Source organism: Oculina patagonica, chromosome 14, assembly GCF_052425735.1.
Source record: "Oculina patagonica isolate OP01 chromosome 14, crgOcupat, whole genome shotgun sequence".
Lineage (NCBI taxonomy): Eukaryota > Metazoa > Cnidaria > Anthozoa > Scleractinia > Oculinidae > Oculina > Oculina patagonica.
The window spans coordinates 10,235,064-10,257,093 of record NC_135771.1 but is presented as its reverse complement, the minus strand read 5'-3'; the positions used below and the strand labels follow the sequence as shown (position 1 = coordinate 10,257,093).

Genomic DNA, 22,030 nt, shown 5'->3' with positions numbered 1-22,030 from the left:
GGCTAGTACGTTTTAAGAAATATCTGGTTGGCCGCGCTAGCAAGGCTGTAGACAGTATTGCCAAGGGGCCTCTAACTGTTGCCGAAGTTATTGCTGCAGAAAGCGACATTGTCAAAGCCGTTCAACGTGATGCGTTTCCAGAGGAATTAGCTGTGGCAGGCCAGAGAGGATCTGGTAAACAGATGAAGTGCTTCCCACGGAGTAGTCCAATACGCAACTTGAACCCTTTCCTTGCCGAGGGAATATTAAGAGTTGGAGGTCGCCTTGAGAATGCTCCAGTTCCGTTTGAAGCGATGCATCCAGCCATTCTCCCAAGTAAACATCACGTGACGAATTTAATTATTCAGAACTTTCATCGCCAACAAGGGCATTGTGGCCCTACCCATGTTCTTACTTCTATCCGACAGAAGTATTGGATTGTTCGAGGGCTCTCAGCAGTACGAAGAGTTCTAGCAAATTGCATGGACTGTCGCAAGAGAAATGTTCGTCCTGGTGAACAGATCATGGCACCTCTCCCGGAGGCACGAATCGCACCGTCAGATCCCCCGTTTACACATGTGGGAGTGGACTACTTTGGTCCCCTTTACGTGAAGCAAGGTCGAAGTGAAGTAAAACGTTATGGCTGCCTGTTTACATGTTTAACCATGAGAGCGGTTCATATTGAAGTCGCGCATACGTTAGAAGCCGATTCCTTTATCTGTGCCTATCAGCGTTTTGTTTGCCGTCGAGGAAAACCTCGGAGAGTTTACAGCGACAACGGCACCAATTTTACCGGCGCTGAGCGAGAGCTTAGAGAAGCACTGGGGCGTTTGGACCAGACCAAGGTTTATAATCACCTGAGGATCGATGACGTTCAGTGGTCGTTTAACCCTCCGGAGGCAAGTCATCAAGGTGGAATTTGGGAACGTATGATCCGATCCGTAAGAAAGATTTTGGCCGCTTTAGCAAAGGAGCAGCTGATGAATGATGAAGCGCTGTCCACGTTGCTGTGTGAAGTGGAGAAGATACTAAACGACAGGCCCTTAACCCCTCTCAGTGACCACCCGGATGATCCTGAGCCGCTGACTCCGAACAAACTTCTGCTGTTGAAGTCAAATCCCTGCCTTCCCCTTGATGTCCTCACAAAACACGACAAGTATGGTAAGCGCTGGCGCCAAGCACAATGCCTAGCAAACTCATTTTGGAAGAGATGGATGAAAGATTATTTACCTGCACTTCAAACAAGGCAAAAATGGTGCTCCCCTCGTCGTAACTTCGCCGTAGGTGATCTGGTTCTCGTCGTCGATGAGAAAACGCCGAGAGGTCGCTGGCCAATGGGCTTGGTTGAACAGGTGTTCCCGGACAGTAAAGGTTATGACGTCACGTCAAGGTGAAAACGGCGACATCTGTCTACAAACGAGACATCAGAAAGCTGTGTCTTCTTGAAGGAGTCCAGAACTCATGAACTCTGTTTACGAACTCTGTCACATTACGAACTGCGTAATTTAAGAAATGAGTTGTTCTTCGTCGCATTATTAACTACGTAATTTAGGAATTGGTTACTTTTCGTTATTAGAATTAGCTGTAAGTGCGAAGCTAATTCGGGGCCGGTGTAGAAACCAATCCCTAGGCCCAATCTACCGCGATTATGTATTACTCGACCCAGTCTACCGTGTATATTAAGTCACCTTTTCGCGGGTTTTATGCATATTGTTTCTTCACGGAAAGATTCGTTTATATCTAAGAAGCTACCTTCGTTTGTCGTCCTTCGTTTCGCCGCGTATCCAAATCGTCAGGTACATATCGTTTCCTTCGTTTGTCTTCTAGTATTTCCTTTGTTGTATGCTGTTATTTCTGTTCTTAGTGTAATATATTTCTTTATTTATGTCCTAGAAACCACTGGTAATTAAGTTACGTCCACAAGAATAAATTTACGTTGAATTTTAAGTTGTATTGCTGGTGCGTTAGCTACAGGGTCTACATACCTGGGTGACGCAAGACAGTCCGATAACATATTGAAAGATGCAAAGAAAAAGAAGACACAATCCCTTGTAGGGTCGAAGTTTGTTAAAGCTGTCCATGAGAGCAGCCATGATTGTTTCCGTGAAGACAAACTGAATGGTGAAAAGTGTAGAAAAAATTCTAGTAAATATGAAGCAGCGCAAAATAACTGCAAGGTTATATTGTTATCAATCAGTCATTCAATCAGTCAATCAACTAGTCAATCAAATTGATCAAACAATCAATTAGTCAGCAAGTCAATCAATAAATCAAGTAACTCTTTGATTCTCACGTCAGAGCAAACTTAGACGGCAACGTTTAGCTTGTGAGCAAGTTGACTTATGGTGTTACTAACCTGGCTCCCCATTCCGATAGTAAACAGCATAAAGAAGAAGATGACCGCCCAAACTGAAGCAGCAGGCATTTGAGCAATGCCTTCAGGATACGCCACGAATCCAAGTCCAGGTCCTACAAGTTAACAAAGGAAAGTGTTTGAAAAATAGAAATAGAAAACATTCTATTTCTCTAACAGAACCTTTTTTTAAAAGAAGCAATGCCCTTTGATGACTTCCCTTCAAATTGCAACCCGGTACAGAGAAAAAGCACCTCGTAGGAGAAGGACCTTTTTCATGCGAAACACACAAAGATTACTCAGTTACATTACTTACCGGAAGAGACCACTTCTGACACCTCCTTATTAAGTGAATGAGCCATAAACCCAATCACACTGAAAATAACAAATCCTCCGAAGAAGCTTGTCAAGCAGTTGATTGTCGCTACAACAACAGCGTCCCTGAGAAAAAAAGGATCACACACCGTGAAATATTCCAGTATTGGCCTGCTTGACAGGTATTTGTAACAGGTTGAACCGGTGAAATTCTATGTGATGGCTTAGCTTCACAGAGATCCGTGTATTCTCTCTGTTGGTTGTTACTTGCGCGTGAGAATTCAAAACCAAACTCAACTGCATGGACCTTTGAAGGGCTACGTCATCATTTTGGAATTTTTCAGCACGAATCACCCAGACCTCTCTCGAGATCATGTCAAGACCTTCTCGTGAGCGAGCGACAAAAAAAAGGAATGAGCATGGGACCTACCTTTCACAGTTGTTGTGAAATTGATTGTAGCTGGCAAAAGTGACAAGCCCTCCGAGACCGACACTAAGGGAGAAAAAGATCTGCGAGGCAGCATCAATCCATACCTAAATGGGATATGAGAAAATGTCCAAAGTAAGTTACTTTTCTTATTCGTTTAGAAAATAACACAAAAGAAAAATACTTACAATATTACAGCACTATTAACAAGATACTACTTAAGCCTGGTGTTCACTAGCGAAGCAAGCAAAAGCACAAGCACAAGCGCGATCACGCAAAAAGGACAAATTTTAATCCATGTGCTTGTGCTTGCCGCAATCACAAGCATCCTTTGCAATGCGCTTGTGCTTTTGCTTGAGTCGAAGCCGTTTTCACGGAGAAATAAGAGCTGCTATCCTTGCGTTTGTGCTTGCGTCGCTAGTGATAGCCAGGCTTTACAATACACCTGTCCAGCCAAATGTGACCAAACAGGAACGCAAGAAAACAAAATGGAAGGAGATCTGTTGCGCATGCGTTTATCTTGCCAGAAGACTTGATTCCCTTGTAAAGACAACAGAACACAGCCGTCAAAGCAGTATTCTGTTGTCTGTATTAGGGAATCAAGCATCAATTCAAACCTAAGTGGGACATTAGAAATTGTCCAAAGTAAGCTACTTTTCTTATTAAATTGGTAAATGGTTTTTAAAAATCTTTACACAATTCATCCTACCTGTGGCTCTAAAAGTTTGTTGAAGTCAGGTTTAAGGTAGAATACGATTCCGTTGACTGCACCAGGCAAAGTGGCCCCCCGGACAAGCAGAGCAAGAAGTACAATATACGGAAATATGGCAGTGAAATAGGCAACCTATCAACAGAAGGCGAGAAGGCGATAAGCTTTTTATAGTATGAATATCCAGCCCCAGTCACTTTTAAAATCAAAAGGTCCAAGCGCAAAAAGGGCTATTTATTTTTATGACAAATCCAATGCCTAGAAAAAAAACGTGCTATTTGGCAAAATGAAGTTTCACGGATGTTGATTTGCTGGGAAACATACAATATTTCTGGTATAACAATCCCGTTTCGTGGATTATTCACGTTGTATTAGTGCATTATTTCATCTACAAGTGAAGCAAAAAAATCCATCGCAAAATGTGGCCAAACAGGAACGCAAGAAAACATTATTGAAGGGGATCTGTTGCGCATGCGTTTACCTTGCCAGAAGACTTGATTCCCTTAAACAAACAACAAAATACTGCAGTCCAAGCGAACAGCAGACAAATGGCCAGCGGCCATCGGATTTCTCCCGGTTCATCAATGCCATTTGACATGGCGAGAATATAACGTCTGACAACAAGAGTATTAATATAAACGGGTTAATGGAAAACAAAATGTAACGAAGTTTCGGTGTTGATTTTCGTCAGCAAAGAATAGTCGGTTCTACGATCTGTCTTGGAAGAGATTTAACTGTCAAAACAGAAAACACAAAGAAACATAAACCAAACAAACTATAACATCAAACGATACTCACTCCCAAAATTCTTCACTAGGTGAAGTCAGCTTCACCGTTGAGCGGCAGTTAAGCGGCTGACCGATGGAAGTGGTGCAGTTGGATGTGAAATTGCCCCACGCCTCACTAAGAAAAGAATATAAAATTAAAAAGAGGTTTAGTTGACGTTTTTTTAGGATTCACACTGGCATCACAATGTCAAGAGGGACAAAAAGAATATTCTAAGGTGAGGACCTCACAAACCTTACCCTATCCCGCGACACAAACGTAAAGCCCCCGATTAGAGTTAGAGGAATGATCACTTTTGCAAAAAAAAATAAAGAAAAAATAGTGGATTATGATAAATATGGGGAAATAAATAAAAAAATTCAAGGATTAAAGAAGAAGATAAAGAAATTAAAAATATCTAAAAGGGAAAGAGAATAAAAAAAAATGGGAAAAACGAACCAGGTTACAGATTGAGATTCAGATTTTTTTACACTATTTACAAAAAATCATACACCATTTGTAGTACACTCATACTCCGCATCAAAGCCTGGACTCTAAATGATTTCTCCACCTGACAAAATTTAAGTAAATTTTACCAGTCATGGAGTTCCTTTGTAGCAAGGTTAAAAATATTTATTAGCAGCATGTTCATGCAGGCGTCTTAGCATAGTTATTCCAATTTATGCAACTAATTAAGTGTTATTTTACCTGCAAGTTGCAGTATTCCACTCGTTCCCACAAGACTTCCACGGTACATCTGGAGCAAACGAGTTATACAAGTAGTAGATACTCCAGGAAATTACCACGTTATAATATATCGAGATTAACAATGATGTTATTACCATGGCAACTCCGAGTCCTGCAAAAGATGATAGCCGTTAGCACGATTCTGTTAAAGGAGATAAGTCATTGGCGACTCGTAGCTCGTCTTAATTTTTTCTTTAATTTATTTCATGAACAATTGATTGCTAAAGGTAGGTAAGACTCTGAACTATTACAATGTAGTCATATCATGGAGCCTCAGGTGAACTTTAGACTCTAGGATATGATCACGTTGTAATAATAGAAATCACAAGTTATCACGACAGTGTTACTTCGAGGCCTGTAAAAGATCGACGGTTTCGTATTTTGACTCTGGTAGCACATCCTTGTTTATTTTCGGTTTGTTAGTACTTTTGTGGCATTTTTCTACCTTATAAAACTGTTATTTTAAAGTTTCCATCAATTAAGTAACTAATTTTAACCATCAAGAACGCTGCAAGCAGTGTTACAGGAGTTACCGCAGGATTTCCAAGGTAGTTCAAGACCACACGATTGTTAAAGGCAATTAAGACTCCACGCTATGATCAGGTTGTATTAAAAAGAAATCAACAGTGACGTAATCACCACGGCCATTAAATGGCAATGGTGATAACCTCACTTTTGATTTCTTTTCAGCCGAGACCTGTAAAAGATCGACGGTTTTCAAGTTTTGACTGTGGAGCACATCTTTCTTAGACATTTAGTTCATAACTTTATCAGTTTTTATGATCTTTTCCTTCAGCTAAGTAGTATTGCATTAAAGTGGTGTTACAGGAGTTACCGCAGGATTCCCCAAGGCACTTCAAGCAAATTTTTACGTTCCCGGGAAATCGTAAGGTAACGACTGCTAAAGGTAGATAGGGCTTCACGCTATGATCACGTTGTATTAAATAGAAATCAAAAGTGATGTAATCACCACGGCCATTGCATGACTTGTAGAAGATGACGGTTTTCGTATTTTATCTTCACTTGCACAGTCATCCTTGTTTATTTTTGGTTTACAATTGGTTTTAATGATGTTTTCCTTGATCTGCTCATTGTTATCGGCAATGATTGTTATTTTAAAAAGTTTTGAATAATTCATATAGTAATGCTGGCCCTAAACCAACATTACAACACACGTGCTAGGTTGGTGCTACTGTACATGACATACCTTTGAGCACGGGGCAAACCACTGCCCAAGCTTTGACGGGACCGAGGCTCAGGTATTGTCCAAGAGCCAGTTCGAGGTAAAAAAGTGGAACCCCACATGTAATGAGAGTCAGGAAATAAGGTATTAAAAACGACGCTGTGGAGAAAAGATAGAACATATAAGAAAAAGTGAGAAAGACGGACCGGTTTTAAGGTGGCTCGATATAGTTTTTTCTGGGCCATACCTACAATTTGCAATTGGCCTTTAACCCTTTGACCCCCAAATTTTCCTCAAAAAACGCGTTTTTTTAGCCGCTAAACTGAAATTTTGGTGCTATGGTCTGGAATTTACCTCAACTTTGCTAAAGAAGCACTTTTTACACTTCAGCAACATTTTCATAAAGATTCTGTGTAAAAATGTACAATATTTTACTTTGGTGCATGCGCATAAGCCAAAATCTGGACTTTTTTTTTTTGCTGAACCGTTTCAAATTTTTTTTGCCCCTTTTGCTTCCTTTTTTTTTTCGCTTTCTTATTCTCGTTACTTTCTACTCTTCATATCCTATCTTTTGGCCAAAAAAGTTTTGACATTATCAATGGAAAACCCTGAAAAGGGGACCTTGACCAATTACAGGTGTACTGGCCTGTTTAGCAACGATTTTGCACCAAAAATGGATTTTGTTTTTCTTTGATTAGCTCTGTCAGAATGCAACTGATATTCAAAATGAACAGTCCTGTAGAAAGGTCGATTCAAGCTCTATCAGATTCTTATCACGAATTCCACTGAAGTGCTAATTAATGACGTCACAAGTGAATCAATGACTGCACCTCCAAATAGCGCCTGAATGCGCGTTTAGGAGTGAAAGGGTTAAACGATCTTCCCTGACTCGGATCGATATGAAAATTACACCATATATTGGTTTTAGATTGAAATTTGATTTAATATACTTTTTAAGGTAATCGATATTTCCATGGCAACGGTAAACAGAAAATCGTCAAATGAGTAAATCCTGATTTTTGCGTGAATCAGATTTACCGCTAAAAAACTAATATCAGCATCTTAAACTATGATGTACTGCAAATAAAATATTCAAGAATTAAAAGATTCTGTATGTTTGATTTCGAATAAATCGCAAAAATGTTTCAAATCGTAGTTTTTGCACAGCGATAATAAATGAGCCGAGAAACAAACACTACCTAGACGAAGTAATCTCAAAAAACGCCAAAATGTGTATTAAACTTATCTTTCGACGTTGTGAAAGTTTTGTTGAGTTTCCACAGCGCAATGCCTAGATTTTGTTTTTTTCTTGCGACCACTCGTATTGTTATTTTTAAGTAATTTTCGGTTTTAAGCGTTTTTTGAAAAATCTATAAAACGGCTCGATAGATTTTCTTTAGACTTTTAGCACGCGTACTTGATTATGTAAACTATTTAGTCGCAAAGTTTTATTATCATTGATTCACTGGAACGTTTTCAAATTAAACGATAAAGGAGTCCTTCGAATGGACGAAAAACTTGCGTTACAATTCACGGTTTATAAAATCGTGTTAAAATATTCAAATTAATGTGCACTACATTCCTTTGTGAGAAATACAAAAAGCTCCACCACGGGTAACAAAGCACAGAATGTAGTGCACAACTATAAACTTACTTAAAAATTACAATACGAGTGGTCGCAAGAAAAAAACAAATTCTCGGCATTGCGCTGTGGAAACTCAACAAAACTTTCACGACGTCGAAAGATAAGTTTAATACACATTCTACCGTTTTTTGAGATTACTTCGTCTACGCAGTGTTTGTGTCTCGGCTAATTTATTATCGCTATGCAAAAACTACGATTTGAAACATTTTTGCGATTTATTCGAAATCAAACACACAGAATCTTTTAATTCTTGAATATTTTTTTTGCAGTACATCATAGTTTAAGATGCTGGTATTAGTTTTTAAGCGGCAAATCTGATACACGCAAAAATCAGGTTTTACTGATTTGGCGGTTTTCTGTTTATCGTTGCCATGGAAATATCGATTACCTTAAAATATATATTAAAGTAAACTTCAATCTAAAACCAATATATGGTATAATTTTCATATCGATCCGAGTCAGGGAAGATCGTTTAAAGGCCAATTGCAAATTGTAGGTATGGCCCAGAAAAAACTGTATCGAGCCACCTTAAAATCAATGTTTTAAGCAATCGTTTTATAAGGAAAGATTTTAAACGATTTAAAGCTGTTCACATTTCTTGAACGAGAACTGAAAAGAAGGCAAAATCTCGCACAAAAAACAATACGATCAACAATACAAAAATAGCTTAATCTTTTAACTAATTTTCGCTATTTTGAGCGTGCAAAGACACTGTTAGAAAAAGATCAGCCATCTGTCATCTCAACTGCATCCCTCGACGTCTAATGTCAATAAATGCCAGAAACTGGTCAATAAATTGCGTCGCGTTAAAAAGGTACGGCTCTATTCAAATATATCCTTTGTTCTTGTCACTCAGTTCAATCCATATGTGTCTTATTTTACTGAGGCTCAGGTATTGTCCGGGGAGCCAGTTCAGAAAAGTGCCTTTCTCCAGAGCGACCTTTTTAATACCATATTGAAAAAATATGGAATTAGGAAAGACGCTCTGGATAAAAGATATTAAATATTAGAAAAGTGAGAATTACGGACCTGTTTTAAAAAGATTGCTTTGTTTTGTTTTTTGTTCTATATATAAGGAAACGTGAATTGATTCTGGCAAAGCTCTTTACATTGCATGGCGCGCCATGCCCTTGTTATGTGACAAAGTCTTTGATTAAATTATGACATATTAAATAAAAATTAAAATAGTCAATTGTCAATGTTTAATTTTCTCATTTTTCGCTACTTCAATGCTGATTTAGTGAGCTTTATTTGATCTTGCTACAGACTGGATTTCTTCGTGCTTGTTTCTGGTTGTATTTTTTCTGGTACTTGCCGCTGTTTGCATTTTTATCCGTGCATACCGCAGACTTACATGTTTTCCTACGATTGAATTTTATTCCTCGTTTGCTGACGATGATTGTTTTAAGTTTTTCTAGTTCGTATGTTTTTCGCCTTAAGTTTACCTTAATGTCAACACTATATATTATTGTTACAAGAACGGAACTGGACAGATATGAAGATTCCGTTGTACAGCAAAGCGTGTAACCTTCTAAATATTTTAAAAATCATAGTAGAACATATTTACAATAGGTGATGTTACCTGCAGGACGGCATATAGCTGATGCCCAGCATGATAATTTATCACGAAAACTGGAACAAGAAAGAAGAGTTCATCATATGATAAATTCTTCCTTTTGGCCCACTTTTCGTGGTACTTGCTTTGAGTCGAGGAGTTCCGCTCCATTTTTTTTAGCACTTGGGAATAACGTTGTTCAACATCTTGGATATTTGAGCTCTTATTTGACTAGGATATCATGGAATAATTCGACCTCTATTGTTTTGTACAACAACGCTAAGCTAACTTCATATGGCGTAATTCATAAATCGTTATTTGAGAAAATTTAACTACGCGACCACGCGCGCCACTAAAAACAATAACTGATTTCGTAAATCCAACCAAAGATAATTTCATTACCACTTTTTAAAACTCAGGACCCCTGGAACAGCCCGTAACAGGCGTCAAAAAACTATCACTGACCACAAATCTATCTAACTACTAACCGCTAGAAACTAACTGTAAACTACCGATCGCGTAATTTACGCATGAAAAATATTCGTTATTTGAGCGAGCAATATATTAACCTTAGCGCGCGCGTCTATTTTCTTTCTTCTCACGCTTGTGCTTGCGCGCTTGGATTAGTTTCCTCGCTAGCCAATTGGCTATTTCCTTTCTTGTCAATGCTTGGTTTTATTTTTCTTACCTACCGTCAATTGGGTGTTTTTCTGCATTGGCAGAAATTGATGGTTTCCAGTGTAAGCTAGCAGGGCTAGTGTTTGCTGCCGATAATTTCAAGTTTTTTTCCGCGCTTGCAAATGCATGGATTTTTTCCCGGGCTTAGCGCGAAATTCAGTATTAAACATATATTTTTATCTCCTAACTTTTCTTTGGATTACTTGATTTCCTGTGCTTTTTCCAACTTTTCGGCAGTTTCGTATTGTGCTTGGATGTTTTAGCGCACTTACTGTCGGTTGTATTTTTTGCAGCGATTCGCAAAACTGCGCAAGTCAAGTTCAAAAAAGCGAAAACTCTATATTTACCCAATTTTTAACTACTTTTCTTTAACAGCAGAGAATAGGACTTCTATCAATAACTTAAAAAACGCCGTGTTATTTACAATAGGCAAAGTTACCTCCACCATTTTTAAAGCAAAGATAGGGAAATCGCCAAATGTTGCCGAGTCCCACAGCATACCCAATGCATGACATAAGAAACTCCAGTTTCTTTTCCCATTTTTGGCGTTCCTCGCTCGTGTTCGCAGTCTCATCTACCGTTATAGTCACTGGACTAATTTTGTTTTTCCTCATCTTGAAGACAAGTTTAGCATTTTTTCTCTCGTCGAACGACTCGACTTCCATCTCTGAATCAAGACGGCAAATGCAAATGACGTCACAAAGGCTAATGACATAAATATCTTTTGACGTCATAACGAGCTGCCTTATTAGGATAATAAAAACTGTGTAACGCCGCTGACAATGAGCTCAGTTTAGAAGTTTTTTTTCAGATGTTGTGAATATTACAAAAGTGCAGACGTTTCGAGACTGCTTTCTCTTTATCAATGGAATGGAATTAGCCGTAGAATGCAGCGCGCGCTGCTTTGCGTCGTTGGAAACCTAAAAGCAATAGTCCGTTTAAATAAAAATTTGCTATATTAAAACACTGAAACTGTTATCGAAAATGAACTGGTCGCACTTGCCAAGTCTGTTTGCTTTATTTTCACACTTGCCCTGCTCGCGATCGGAGAAAAAACTGGGACAAGCTATCATAAAGGAATAAGCAGTGAATATGACCAGCGGTTTCATCTCCAGTTCAAAATGGCGGCTCGACAAGGTCCTTCTGTTTCGGGTAAGAGAACTACCAATTTACAAATGATTTATTTATGTCCACGATTTGCACGACAGTGCTATATACATTGAAACTAAAATAAAGTTATTTATTTTATTTCATTTATTTTTCTTTGTAAACTTTCTGCTTCATTTGTTCATAGTTAGAAACTACATGTATGACTTGTCATTTGTCACTATATCCATTTTTTTCTATTTAGGTGATTTCTAGGCTATCCTGAAGAGGGATCCATTCGTCTTGCAGGAGGCAATCCTTAATTCCTATGGTGATTGAACAAACGGTAGGGTTTACTATAAGACCAGGGTCTGGAAAGGGGGCCCTGATCCGTGGGGGGGGGGGGGGGGGGAAGGGCAGAGGGGTCTGAACCTCACGCCTCCCGTACCATTTACTCCCGCTTCCCGTACCATTTACTCCCTCCTCCCGCCCTTTTTATATCTGTTCTCTCCTGTTTGTTCCATGATTAGTTGTTTCACTTATTTTAGTTTTTTTTAGTGTCTTAGAAAAATTATAACATTATATTAGTTTTAGCTAATTTTTTTAATAGAGAAATGTAAGTGCATTGAGTTTTTTAAATGCGCCCAAAAAACCTTATTATTATTATTATTATTATGTCTATTGTGAAATATAATGAAATGTTACAAAATTTCACTCGTTTTCTCCCGGTTCCCGCCGCCTTAAGAATCCCGCTTCCCGCCCCTTTTCTCCCGGGCTCCTGCCCCCCTGTCCCCCTCCACGGATCCCACATTCCCGCTCTCTTTTTACGAAATTCCTGCGTCCTCATTTTTTATGGCTTTTCCCGAATCCCGTTTTTTTCTCCCAAAAAATACATAAGAGAAGATTAATTATTATATAAACATCAGTGAAATACCAGGAAATCTTTCGCGCGAAAAAATCATATCTTCACACGTGAAAATAACATGTTATTTTCACATGTGAAGATATCGATTTCCAAACATTTTCTGACAAGTTTGCCCAGTTTCAATGCTGAATGAGCCAAAGTAAATCGATATTAAGTCGAAACATTTTCGGATCTTCCTCGACAATCTTCGGAAATCTTCGGATATCTTCGGAAAAGTTCGGAAAATGTTCGGAAACATTCGTACGACCTGCGGACAACATTTTGCAAATCTTTGGAAATCTTCGGAAAATGGTCGGTTATCTTCGGAAAATCGTCAAAAACATCGTAATTAGTAGGTTTATATAATAAACAGAATATTACATGGTTGCTTGGAGATATGAAATTTATCTTCTCGTGTTCAAATCGATATCCCACTCGTTCGCTGCGCTCACTCGTGAGATATCGATTTGAACACTCGAAGATAAATTTCATATCTCCAAGCAACCATGTAATATCCTCTATTTTTTGCAAAAGCTAATAAATGGAGATGCATATTATCGCTTTCATTTAAAATTTTGAACTTATGTGTGCAAAAAAAAAGGAAATAAATCTTCATACCTCAGTATGATGAAAGAGCACAATTGAAGTTTACAGGAACAGTTTCTACCTCATCTTATCTGAAATAGACTGCGTACGGAGTAGAAACATTCCCAGTCGCTTCATGCTAAGGAAACCAGAATAAGCTCTGGCCTTGATTGGCCACTAGGCTTGTATGAAGACTTAACCTTACATGATATGTCCACACTGGAAAGTTCGTATTTGATACGCCGAAGTTTTACGCCAAATCCCTATGAAATACGCCAGAAGTGGCATAAATTATCGAGCTCCACTCTGAAGATCTTCGGCGTAACATACATGTTTTCCAGCCCTGTGATATGTAGGTTGCAGCCAGGATGGCTGGGGGTGCCTAACCTCTAATGGAAATGCATAGCCTTAAAGATACTTGTTAAGTGGAATGGTGCCTTGGATAAAGTGAAAATAAATGAAGAAGCGTTCTTAAGTCGAATACTTGGAAAAAAGATTTTCCCAGTTCCCCTAACAGGAGTCAAACCCATCAGTTGACCTTCCAGAAATACCGGTTGGATGCTCTAACTACTGAGTCATGAGAGACTCGTGGTGAGCGAGGTCATAATAAATATTATACTAGGTTCTAGACTCCCCTTGGGGGAATTCAGAAAATTCTTTTTTCCGAGTATTCGACTTGAGAATGCTTCTTCATTTATTTTCACTAAAATAATTATTACTAATTTGTACATTATCTTTAGCAATTTTCGATTGAGCCTGTCTTAAAACCAAAGCCAATTGAAAATATTCACTCTGGCCAGTCAAAAAGCACAAGCAATTTAGTGAATTAATGCAATCAACTCTTGAAGCAAGTACATGTGATGCATAGGGAAATGTCCACACAGTCAAGTTAAAGTCATCATTGGTTTTGGTTTTTCTTCCGACTAGATAAAAAGTGGTGGGCGTTTTTTCAATTCCTAAACATAAATCAACTTTGTTTTACGAGGGTTGCACATAACAGTCTTTCGACTGACAAACCTGTGGCCCTCGGATTCCCGATCGAATTGGAACTTAGAGGTGTTGATTTTTGTGGAGGGAGGAAAACCGGAGAACCCGGAGAAAAACCCTTGGAGCAAGGATGAGAACCAACAACAAACTCAACCCACAAATGACGCCGGGTCCGGGAATCAAGCCCGGGCCACATTGGTGGGAGGCAAGCACTCTCACCACTGTGCCATCCCTGCTCCCCTATACAAATATATAAAATCAAAGAAAATGTACCGTATGCCCGCAGCGTTTATTTCAAACTTGGCTTTGTGGACCTGGCATTAATTCAAAAGCAGGCTTTTTATTAATAAATGGGGGCCTGGCATTTATGAACAGACTGCAATTTTTTGTCAATTTTTCTGATTGATTTATTGTTACCAATCTCTGATACCAACAATCATTGACAAAAGCCCCATTTTATTGCTATTTGGACCAATTTATCCTTGTGCCCCACTTTTCCAACCCCCCTTCCCCCTATTAATGTTCTAGTTTGTTTCCATTAGCCTAAATATATATTTCACTGTAAGTAGTAAGCATCGCATTGTAAGTAGTGTAAGTGTTGTAAATAGTAAGTAGTGAGTAGTGGGCGTCCTTTTTTTGTATTTTTGTAAGTGATGTACTTTTGTGTGATTGCAATTAAAAAAAAAAGCCTAAATAGCACATTGGTTAGCCTACATAACACTCCGGTTAGCCTAAATAGTACTTTGGTTAGCCTACAGTTAGTTTAGGTAGCTTGCGGTTAGCCTTTTATTGGGATTTGGGATTTCTGGCTCGCATGGCTTGCATGCCTTGCTGGCTCGCATATTATCCTATCTCAATCAAATGAAAAACCATATTCTAGTTGGCGTTTTTTCAGAAAACAGGATCTCGATAAGTTTAACACCTGAGCCCTAGGCGGGAGGCGCGGTGGCCTAATGGTTAGCGCGCTCGCCTCCGAGTCAAACGGCCCGGGTTCGAGGCCTGGCCGGGACGCTGCGTTGTGTTCTTGGGCAAGACACTTTACTCTCACAGTGCCTCTCTCCACCCAGGTGTATAAATGGGTACCGGCGAATTTACTGCTGGGGGGTAACCCTGCGATGGACTAGCATCCCATCCAGGGGGGAGTAGCAATACTCTCAGTTCGCTTAATGCTACGGAAACCGGGATAAGCTCCGGCCTGTATGGGCCACTAGGCTCGAAGCAAACTTTACCCTAGCTGATAGCTTGTTTGATCTTGTTTTGGCATCTACTAGTGGATGTAACATCATGATGTCAGAGAAATTAATGTGAAGGCGGCTTGCTTTGTGTTCTTTCCCATCCAAGGCAGTTTAAAGCTCCACATAAGAAAAAAAATACAAAATCAAGTCACTGTCTTAAGTCTATTTTTTCTGTTCATGAAATTATACTTACTGAATAAATTTATTAAATACTAATTAGTAAATAAATGTAATTTAATTTATTTTATTATTTTCAAAATGTAAATCTGGTTATTATTATTTTTCATTTCTATTGGATCCTAATGATCTTTGATCCCCGGTCCTTGATCCCTGATCCTTGATCCTCATTCCTGATTTTCTAGGAAACCAAAGGAATCTGCGTGTTAGCAATGGAAGCTGCAGTTAAAAGATAAAATATCATTTTCCTACAGGTAGGTGTAATATGCCTTCTGCTGTTTTGACTGTAAACGACTTAACATAACTAACCTATTTGAGACTGAAAACTATTTTCTACAGTGTACAGTCTGTGGTAAAATGTATTCTTACTATTAATGATACATAACATTTATCAAGGTAAAAATAAATTCTGTTTTTGAGCTCATGGCTGAGAAACTAGTCCCCCCCCATTCACCCTTGTGGGAGGTGTGGTGGCCTTATGGGTGGAGTGTTAGATACCGGATGGAGCAGTCTAGTTCTTACTACTGTATGGCAGGACTGTTAAAACTTGCAATTGACTAGCATTCCATCCAGGAAGGAGTAGAAATACTCCTAATCATTAATAATGCTATTTAAGAAACCAACAAAATCTCCAGCCTGCTAACAGCTGGCCACTAGACCCAAACATAGACTTTAACTTTTTTTACCTCCCCCTCCCCCAGATGTGGAAGGCGCGGTGGCCTAATGGTTAGCGCGCTCGACTCCGAGTCAAACGGCCCAGGATCGAGGCATGGCCCAGGCGCTGCGCTGTGTTCTTGGGCAAGACACTTTACTCTCACAGTGCCTCTCTCCACCCAGGTGTACAAATGTAAACCGGCGAATTTACTGCTGGGGGTAACCCTGCAATGGACTAGCATCCCATCCAGGGGGGAGTAGCAATACTCCTAGTCGCTTAATGCTGCGGAAACCGGGATAAGCTCCACCTGTATGAGCCTCATTGCTCGGACACAGACTTTACTTTTACCTCCCCCCCCTTCCCCAGATGAAATTCAATATGAGGGTGATTATATACAATCCATAGGTTGCCCACTAGGTTTCTGGGATTGTCCAATTGTTTTTTTTTTATTATTCAACAAATGCACGTGTGCCCATATATGGTCAAAATGTTAACGTTATCCGTCATCCCTACATAACAGATATTTAACAATTATCCTGCGAAATTGCGCAGAATATTGCCTGATACTTAGCCGAGGAGGCCGTCGGCCGAGTGGGCTAAAATCAGTCAATATTCTGCAAGATTGAGCAGGATAATTGTTTTATTATTCAACAAATTGTCCATGAAACAAGTTTTGCAGATGGATAAACTTTAATTATACAAGACTTCGGACGAATTTTCGCGACCTAGGTATATCGCATAGCCCGAATGTACGAATGACAGATATCAATAACAGCGCACTCATTTGTTGAATAATAATATGCGATATACGTAGGTTGCGAAGATTCGCCCGAATTCTTGTAAAGTGCTGCATAATAATATTAGTTTTTCTTTCTGCAGAATCTTTGTTGACAATTTGTTGAATTATGAAACAATTATCCTGCTCAAATCTTGCGGAATATCGTCTGATTTTAGCCAACTCGGCCTATGGCCTCACGGGATATTCCATGCGATTTCACAGAATAATAATTGTTAAATACACCTGGCTGGTAAAAGCTGGCACCACGAGTCAAAAGCTCAGCCCTACCCTGCAGGAACATGCCACAAGGGCAATGGCCTTGAGGATTAAATCCACATAATTTGTCTACATCCAGACTCTTATATGACACAACCATAAGACCATTCATATGCAACTTACATTTTGTACATGAAAATTAAATTTGAAATTTTAACTAAGACTGTGTCTTTAATAGCCTTTGTTTCTGATAAGAAGGAGGACAGTCATATCCACACCAAAAGAGAACAGACCAAGATTGCCTGAACCACATGAAGGATCAAAACCAGACTTTAAATGGATATGGTGAGTTAATTTTTATTTTTCTGTTGCTTTATTTACACAGTGTAGTACACCATCATCATTACAGAGTTATAGTGAGAGGGGGGCATTGGGGTTGCTGTATTGTAGCATTGGCTACATTTTCCTGCAGTATTTCCGATTGGTAATTTTTATTTTGAATCTTGAATTGTAGTATTATTATTGGAGTATTATCCAAATCAGTGTATGAGTTTTCATAGTGTTTTGGTCAACTATCACAGGGACGGCGGAACATTTTTCCAGGTGGGGGGGCTGACTAGTGCCTTTTAAAAGTCTTCATTTTTTCGGAAAGAGAAGACCCTGGCGGGTCTGCCTTCCCTGTTTCATTAGTATAAAAACTTATCCTTCATGCTTTTCCATTAACCTTTTTCAGGTTTTTGGACATTTCAGAAAGAAGCTGAAACAGCCTTTTCTTTGAGTTGGTGTAATCATGGTAAAAGGAATTAAACAATCAAGTAAACAATCATTTGCATACTGTGAAATTTTGAATTCTTTTTCATAAATTAATATTGATTTCTTGCACATTTGAGAATCCTGTTGGCTGTGACTGTCATCAGTACTAACTGCTGGCCTGCACAGACTCAATTCGCAAGCTGATACCCTGGGATTTAGACTGACTGTGTAAAACCTAAATTTTCAAAAACATTAAAACATTTGCATGCTTTGTGGTCCATCACTTGTAACTGTATTTTCTTGACTATTCACAGTGATATTTTTTAAAATCTCTGCCTCTGCGTGTTTTATTAAAACTGGGATTTATTTGTTTCTGGCATTTTCTAAGGTGCAGGTTTCCTACAATTTTTCAGAGGCACACCATCCTAAATGTGATTATTTTAAATGACTGACACACAACTGTCTGAGTTCAGTTAAGAAAACTGCCTTACACTGTTCTAAGAGATTGAATGAAATTTTCCAAAAAGTTGGTCTCACTGACATTGATGTTACCATGGCAACAAAACAAGACAATGTTATTGTATATCTGTTTTTTTCTTTACCTGTATCTAGACAGGTCTTAACTTTTATAATAAACTTATTATAAAATCTTTCTTGATGTTGTTCTGCAAGACTGCAAAATTTAATATCAAAAAGTGGATATGAGCACTGAAACCAGAAAATGAATTAATAAAACAAGAATATTGAACTGCAAACTTTGACAATAACAGTAAAAGTGAGTCCGCTATGCGAACATGTGTGGACTTTCATTTGAATAAAAGTTGACATTATGAATTAATCAATGAGTTACTGTAGCATTCAACAACTTCAAGTTTCGAATCGAGTAATTCGAGATACAAGGCGAAAAAACAAAGAACTTGTCAATCAATTTATTATTTACAAGACTGTTGGAAGAACAAAGTGTACTATTACTTGTCTTATGTACTACGCTTCAAGAAACAAACGTTACCATTGCCGCTTGGGATGTCACGCAATGTGAAGGAGCGTGGTGTGACCCTTTTGTCACGTCGTTCACGACAAATGCCTTTTTTCATGCAAATAAAAACCTAGAATCCTACAAGAACAGCAGTTATTAGACCAAAAGCCTTTCCTTACCGCTAGCAAGATAGGATACTATTTTCATTAAAAAAAGAAATGTTGCGTGGAGCACGTGAACTGTCTCGCATCGCTTGTTTACACAACCCTTACTTTTTGTGTAAAGCTTGTGTAAACAACTCATCGAAAAACTTATTTTCTTTCAATGAGTTCTTTTTTAACCTTTTTGGAATAAGAACTTTTCAATAAGCTTTCACAAATAATTTCTTAGTAGCTTGCGTAGAAAGGCGGAGAAATATATTTTTCTGTTTACGAAATATTCACTTGATTAGTTGAAGTCGGTGTTTTGAGAGGCCGCGAAGGACGTTATTTGAACCGACAATTAAATTATTTTGTCGCACGGTTTGGATATATGCATATTCTACGGTTCGATGTTATTTTTATTCTTTTCATGACAATGTTTTAGTTCAGTTCTGAATTCGACATCGGTCTTTTGTTAAATATACTACTTGAGAGAAATGGAGCTGGTGAATTATATCCCGGAGTCCAAGACAAGTAAACAACATGATCAGCGAACTTGTTTTGATACAACTCGTTGTGCATTCATTGTGTTTGGCAAAGCTGAAATAAATAAATAACCAGACATTTGATTCGTTTTAATATGCGAATCAAAAATGCTCAAGCCGCACAGAGAAACAAAAACTGTGGAAAGTGAGTCAAAAGTGTGAAAAACAAGAAACGCGACCTATGACCGCAGTTGTTCAGCTCATTAGATATGAAGATTTCAGCCGTCGTGATTGTTATTTCACTTTTCATCTACGCCACCGCTGCCTTTGAAGTTGTTCCTTGATGTATAGTTTCCAGCCACCACACGTTCTTCGAAAGCTGTGTCAAAAAAGGCTTCTAGATTCAAGAATAAAGTGCGACTTACTCGATACTGATCGAATTTCTGGGTTTACTGCCTTGGCTGCCCATCTCACCGAAACTTCGGATCCTCCGATCACTGTCGAAAACTTCCGAAAGCACTAACCCGAGTTATCACGGAAAGTGACCCCCCCAATCGGAAAAAACTGCATGACAACAATGTGTAGACTTTAAAGTCCACACAAAAATAAAGTTTTGCCCAGAACAAATCAAATTATTTCCTTTTCCTTATTTCCTAAGTGGAACTTGCGTGTCATAAATGTGGTTAAAATCTTGAAGTAAGACTGTGTCTCTTATCTTTAAGAACCTGTATTCCTGAAAAGGGAAGGATTGGAAAGAAGACACGCAGGCCAAACACCAGATTAAGGACAGACCAAACATTTTGGTAGATGAAAAAAGACCTCAAATGTGCATGGTGAGTTAATTAATTTTTATTTTTCAATGTTACCATAATCATATTACACGTGAAGTATAAAAAATAATTACAGATATACATTTGTATTGTGGCACATATTAGGCATACAGTTACACATACATCTTATTAACCAAAGGCGAGGGCAGTACTGGCAAAATATCGGCCCATGGTCTTGACAGTATGGACCAAGTGCAGCGAGGTCCATACCATTCTCGTCCCCATAGCCCTTTTTGTTTCTCTTAGCCGAAGAGGCCTTGGCACAAGAAACAAAGGGCTCTGGAGACACAGAATTTCAAGTCCTAGATTCTAGGTCTTCCGGACTCCACGTATGCAGTGTTAATGTTTCAAAAGAATGTATGAGGAAGTCATTGCGTTTGTTATTTCCGTTCAAGAATTCTTTGTTTTTAACAGCCAATAAAAGAGAAGAGAAAGAAAAGGGCTATGGGTAGGAGAATGGGTCTGTACCAAAAAGATAGACCCAATATTCACCCAGACGAGTATGGTCTGGAACTCAAACAAACTTGGTTTATAAGAGAATTATTACATAACATGTAGCTGGAAATGATTGGTATAGGGCTAGTTTTGGTCGGAAAAGAAAACTTTTTGTTTTACTAACAAATAAAAAGTACTGGAGGGTTTTTTTAAGGTGAGTCAAGTTTTTTTTTTTTTTTCACTTTTGTAAGCCAAACCACTGCACAGGTTTACGGAGGTTTATTGGGATAATACTCAGTCCAATACTTAGATAGCCCTCTGGCCACCTTAGCCATGTAATAAATGTTGATAATCTCCCCACAAAACCAAATAATAATAGCGGTTATGCTGGAATATGCAATTCCAAGGTTAGGGCCCAGGTACACTACTTATTTCTTTATTATTGTTTTACAGCTTGGACTCAGGACCGTGGAGTCAGGTCTATGGACCCAGGACCGTGGCACCAAAGACAGGATCAGGGACCATGGACAGATGCAACGACCATTGACCCAGAAGCGTGGATCCACTGAGGACTGTGGACCAAATACAGGACCATAGTTCTTCACGGACCCAGGATAGAGTACCAAGGACTGGACTGTGGACCAATGACCAAGGACTGTGGATCAAGAGCAGAATCAAGGACTGTACCACAGACCGCAGACCAAGAACTGTGGACGAAAGACTGTTTCCTATTAATGTCATTAACTCTAAAAAAACAGTTGTTTTCAACGTTGGAATAGCTAACATCCTCATCCCTCAAACACAACAACGTTTTACCTGTTTTACGTGTAGTACACAGTGATGCACAGCTTCTTGCACTCATTTCCAATGAGCATGCACTTGTTCCTGACTCTGCTAGCCTGCGAATACCGCCGCCTAGCATCGCTTTCACCTTGATTCAGCCCTGAGAAGTTAAAACGACAGAGATCACTAGCTATGGCTTGACTGAATACTCATAACAGTTTTGTAGTAGAAAGGAATGAACTGTTAGGCCATCTCATGGGTGGTGCGCATGGTATACGAAATATCTTAACGAACAGTATACTGCTACAACAGTAAAGCAATCAGCAGTTATTTATTTCATGTATGCAGAGCGATTTTCGACTGAGTATCGTAAAACGAAAACCAAAGTAATCACTCTGTCCAATCATAATGGACACGGACAATCCAGTGAACCAATCAAAACTCGAAGCAATTACATGTATCTGGTACAAAGCGCGGGAAAACCTGCGTGTGCGAGGCATGACTGGGTTTGGTTTTGCTTCCGATTGGTCAAGAAAGTGGCGCGAGTTTTTTAAACCATTCGCTAAGCAATGAAAAGCAAAACCAAAGCAAACGCGAAATACTTCCGATACTCAAGTGAAAACCGCTCTATCTATGAAAAAAAAAACAA

The 22,030-nt window shown here is 39.0% G+C and overlaps 1 protein-coding gene and 1 long non-coding RNA gene across 7 annotated transcripts in view; one reads left to right on the top strand and one right to left on the bottom strand.

The window, feature by feature from the left end:
• LOC144637680 (sodium- and chloride-dependent GABA transporter 1-like) overlaps positions 1-11,227 on the bottom strand; it is a 20,236-nt gene extending 9,009 nt beyond the window's left edge. Inside the window, exons 1-10 of one of the 2 annotated variants that reach the window (XM_078496748.1) lie at positions 10,796-11,227; positions 6,503-6,637; positions 5,257-5,407; positions 4,582-4,686; positions 4,265-4,397; positions 3,784-3,918; positions 3,078-3,181; positions 2,649-2,773; positions 2,336-2,448; positions 1,965-2,093 (exon numbers count right to left, since the gene is read on the bottom strand). In XM_078496748.1, the coding sequence (XP_078352874.1) occupies positions 1,965-2,093; positions 2,336-2,448; positions 2,649-2,773; positions 3,078-3,181; positions 3,784-3,918; positions 4,265-4,397; positions 4,582-4,686; positions 5,257-5,407; positions 6,503-6,637; positions 10,796-11,090 (1,425 nt within the window). In that variant the 5' untranslated portion in view covers positions 11,091-11,227. The remainder of the gene's footprint in view (positions 1-1,964; positions 2,094-2,335; positions 2,449-2,648; positions 2,774-3,077; positions 3,182-3,783; positions 3,919-4,264; positions 4,398-4,581; positions 4,687-5,256; positions 5,408-6,502; positions 6,638-10,795) is intronic. The other variant, XM_078496749.1, reaches the window with a different exon arrangement.
• Positions 5,253-22,030, top strand: LOC144637695 (uncharacterized). 5 transcript variants are annotated; one of them, XR_013567761.1, is made up of 7 exons: positions 5,253-6,186; positions 11,708-11,788; positions 15,516-15,584; positions 17,218-17,324; positions 17,713-17,794; positions 20,056-20,166; positions 21,052-22,030. It is a non-coding gene; the product is annotated as an uncharacterized LOC144637695 (long non-coding RNA). The 5 variants fall into 5 exon arrangements; XR_013567763.1 differs by lacking the exon at positions 5,253-6,186 and adding an exon at positions 11,377-11,508 and having other exon boundaries at positions 17,235-17,324; XR_013567760.1 differs by lacking the exon at positions 5,253-6,186 and adding an exon at positions 11,377-11,508 and having other exon boundaries at positions 17,713-17,772.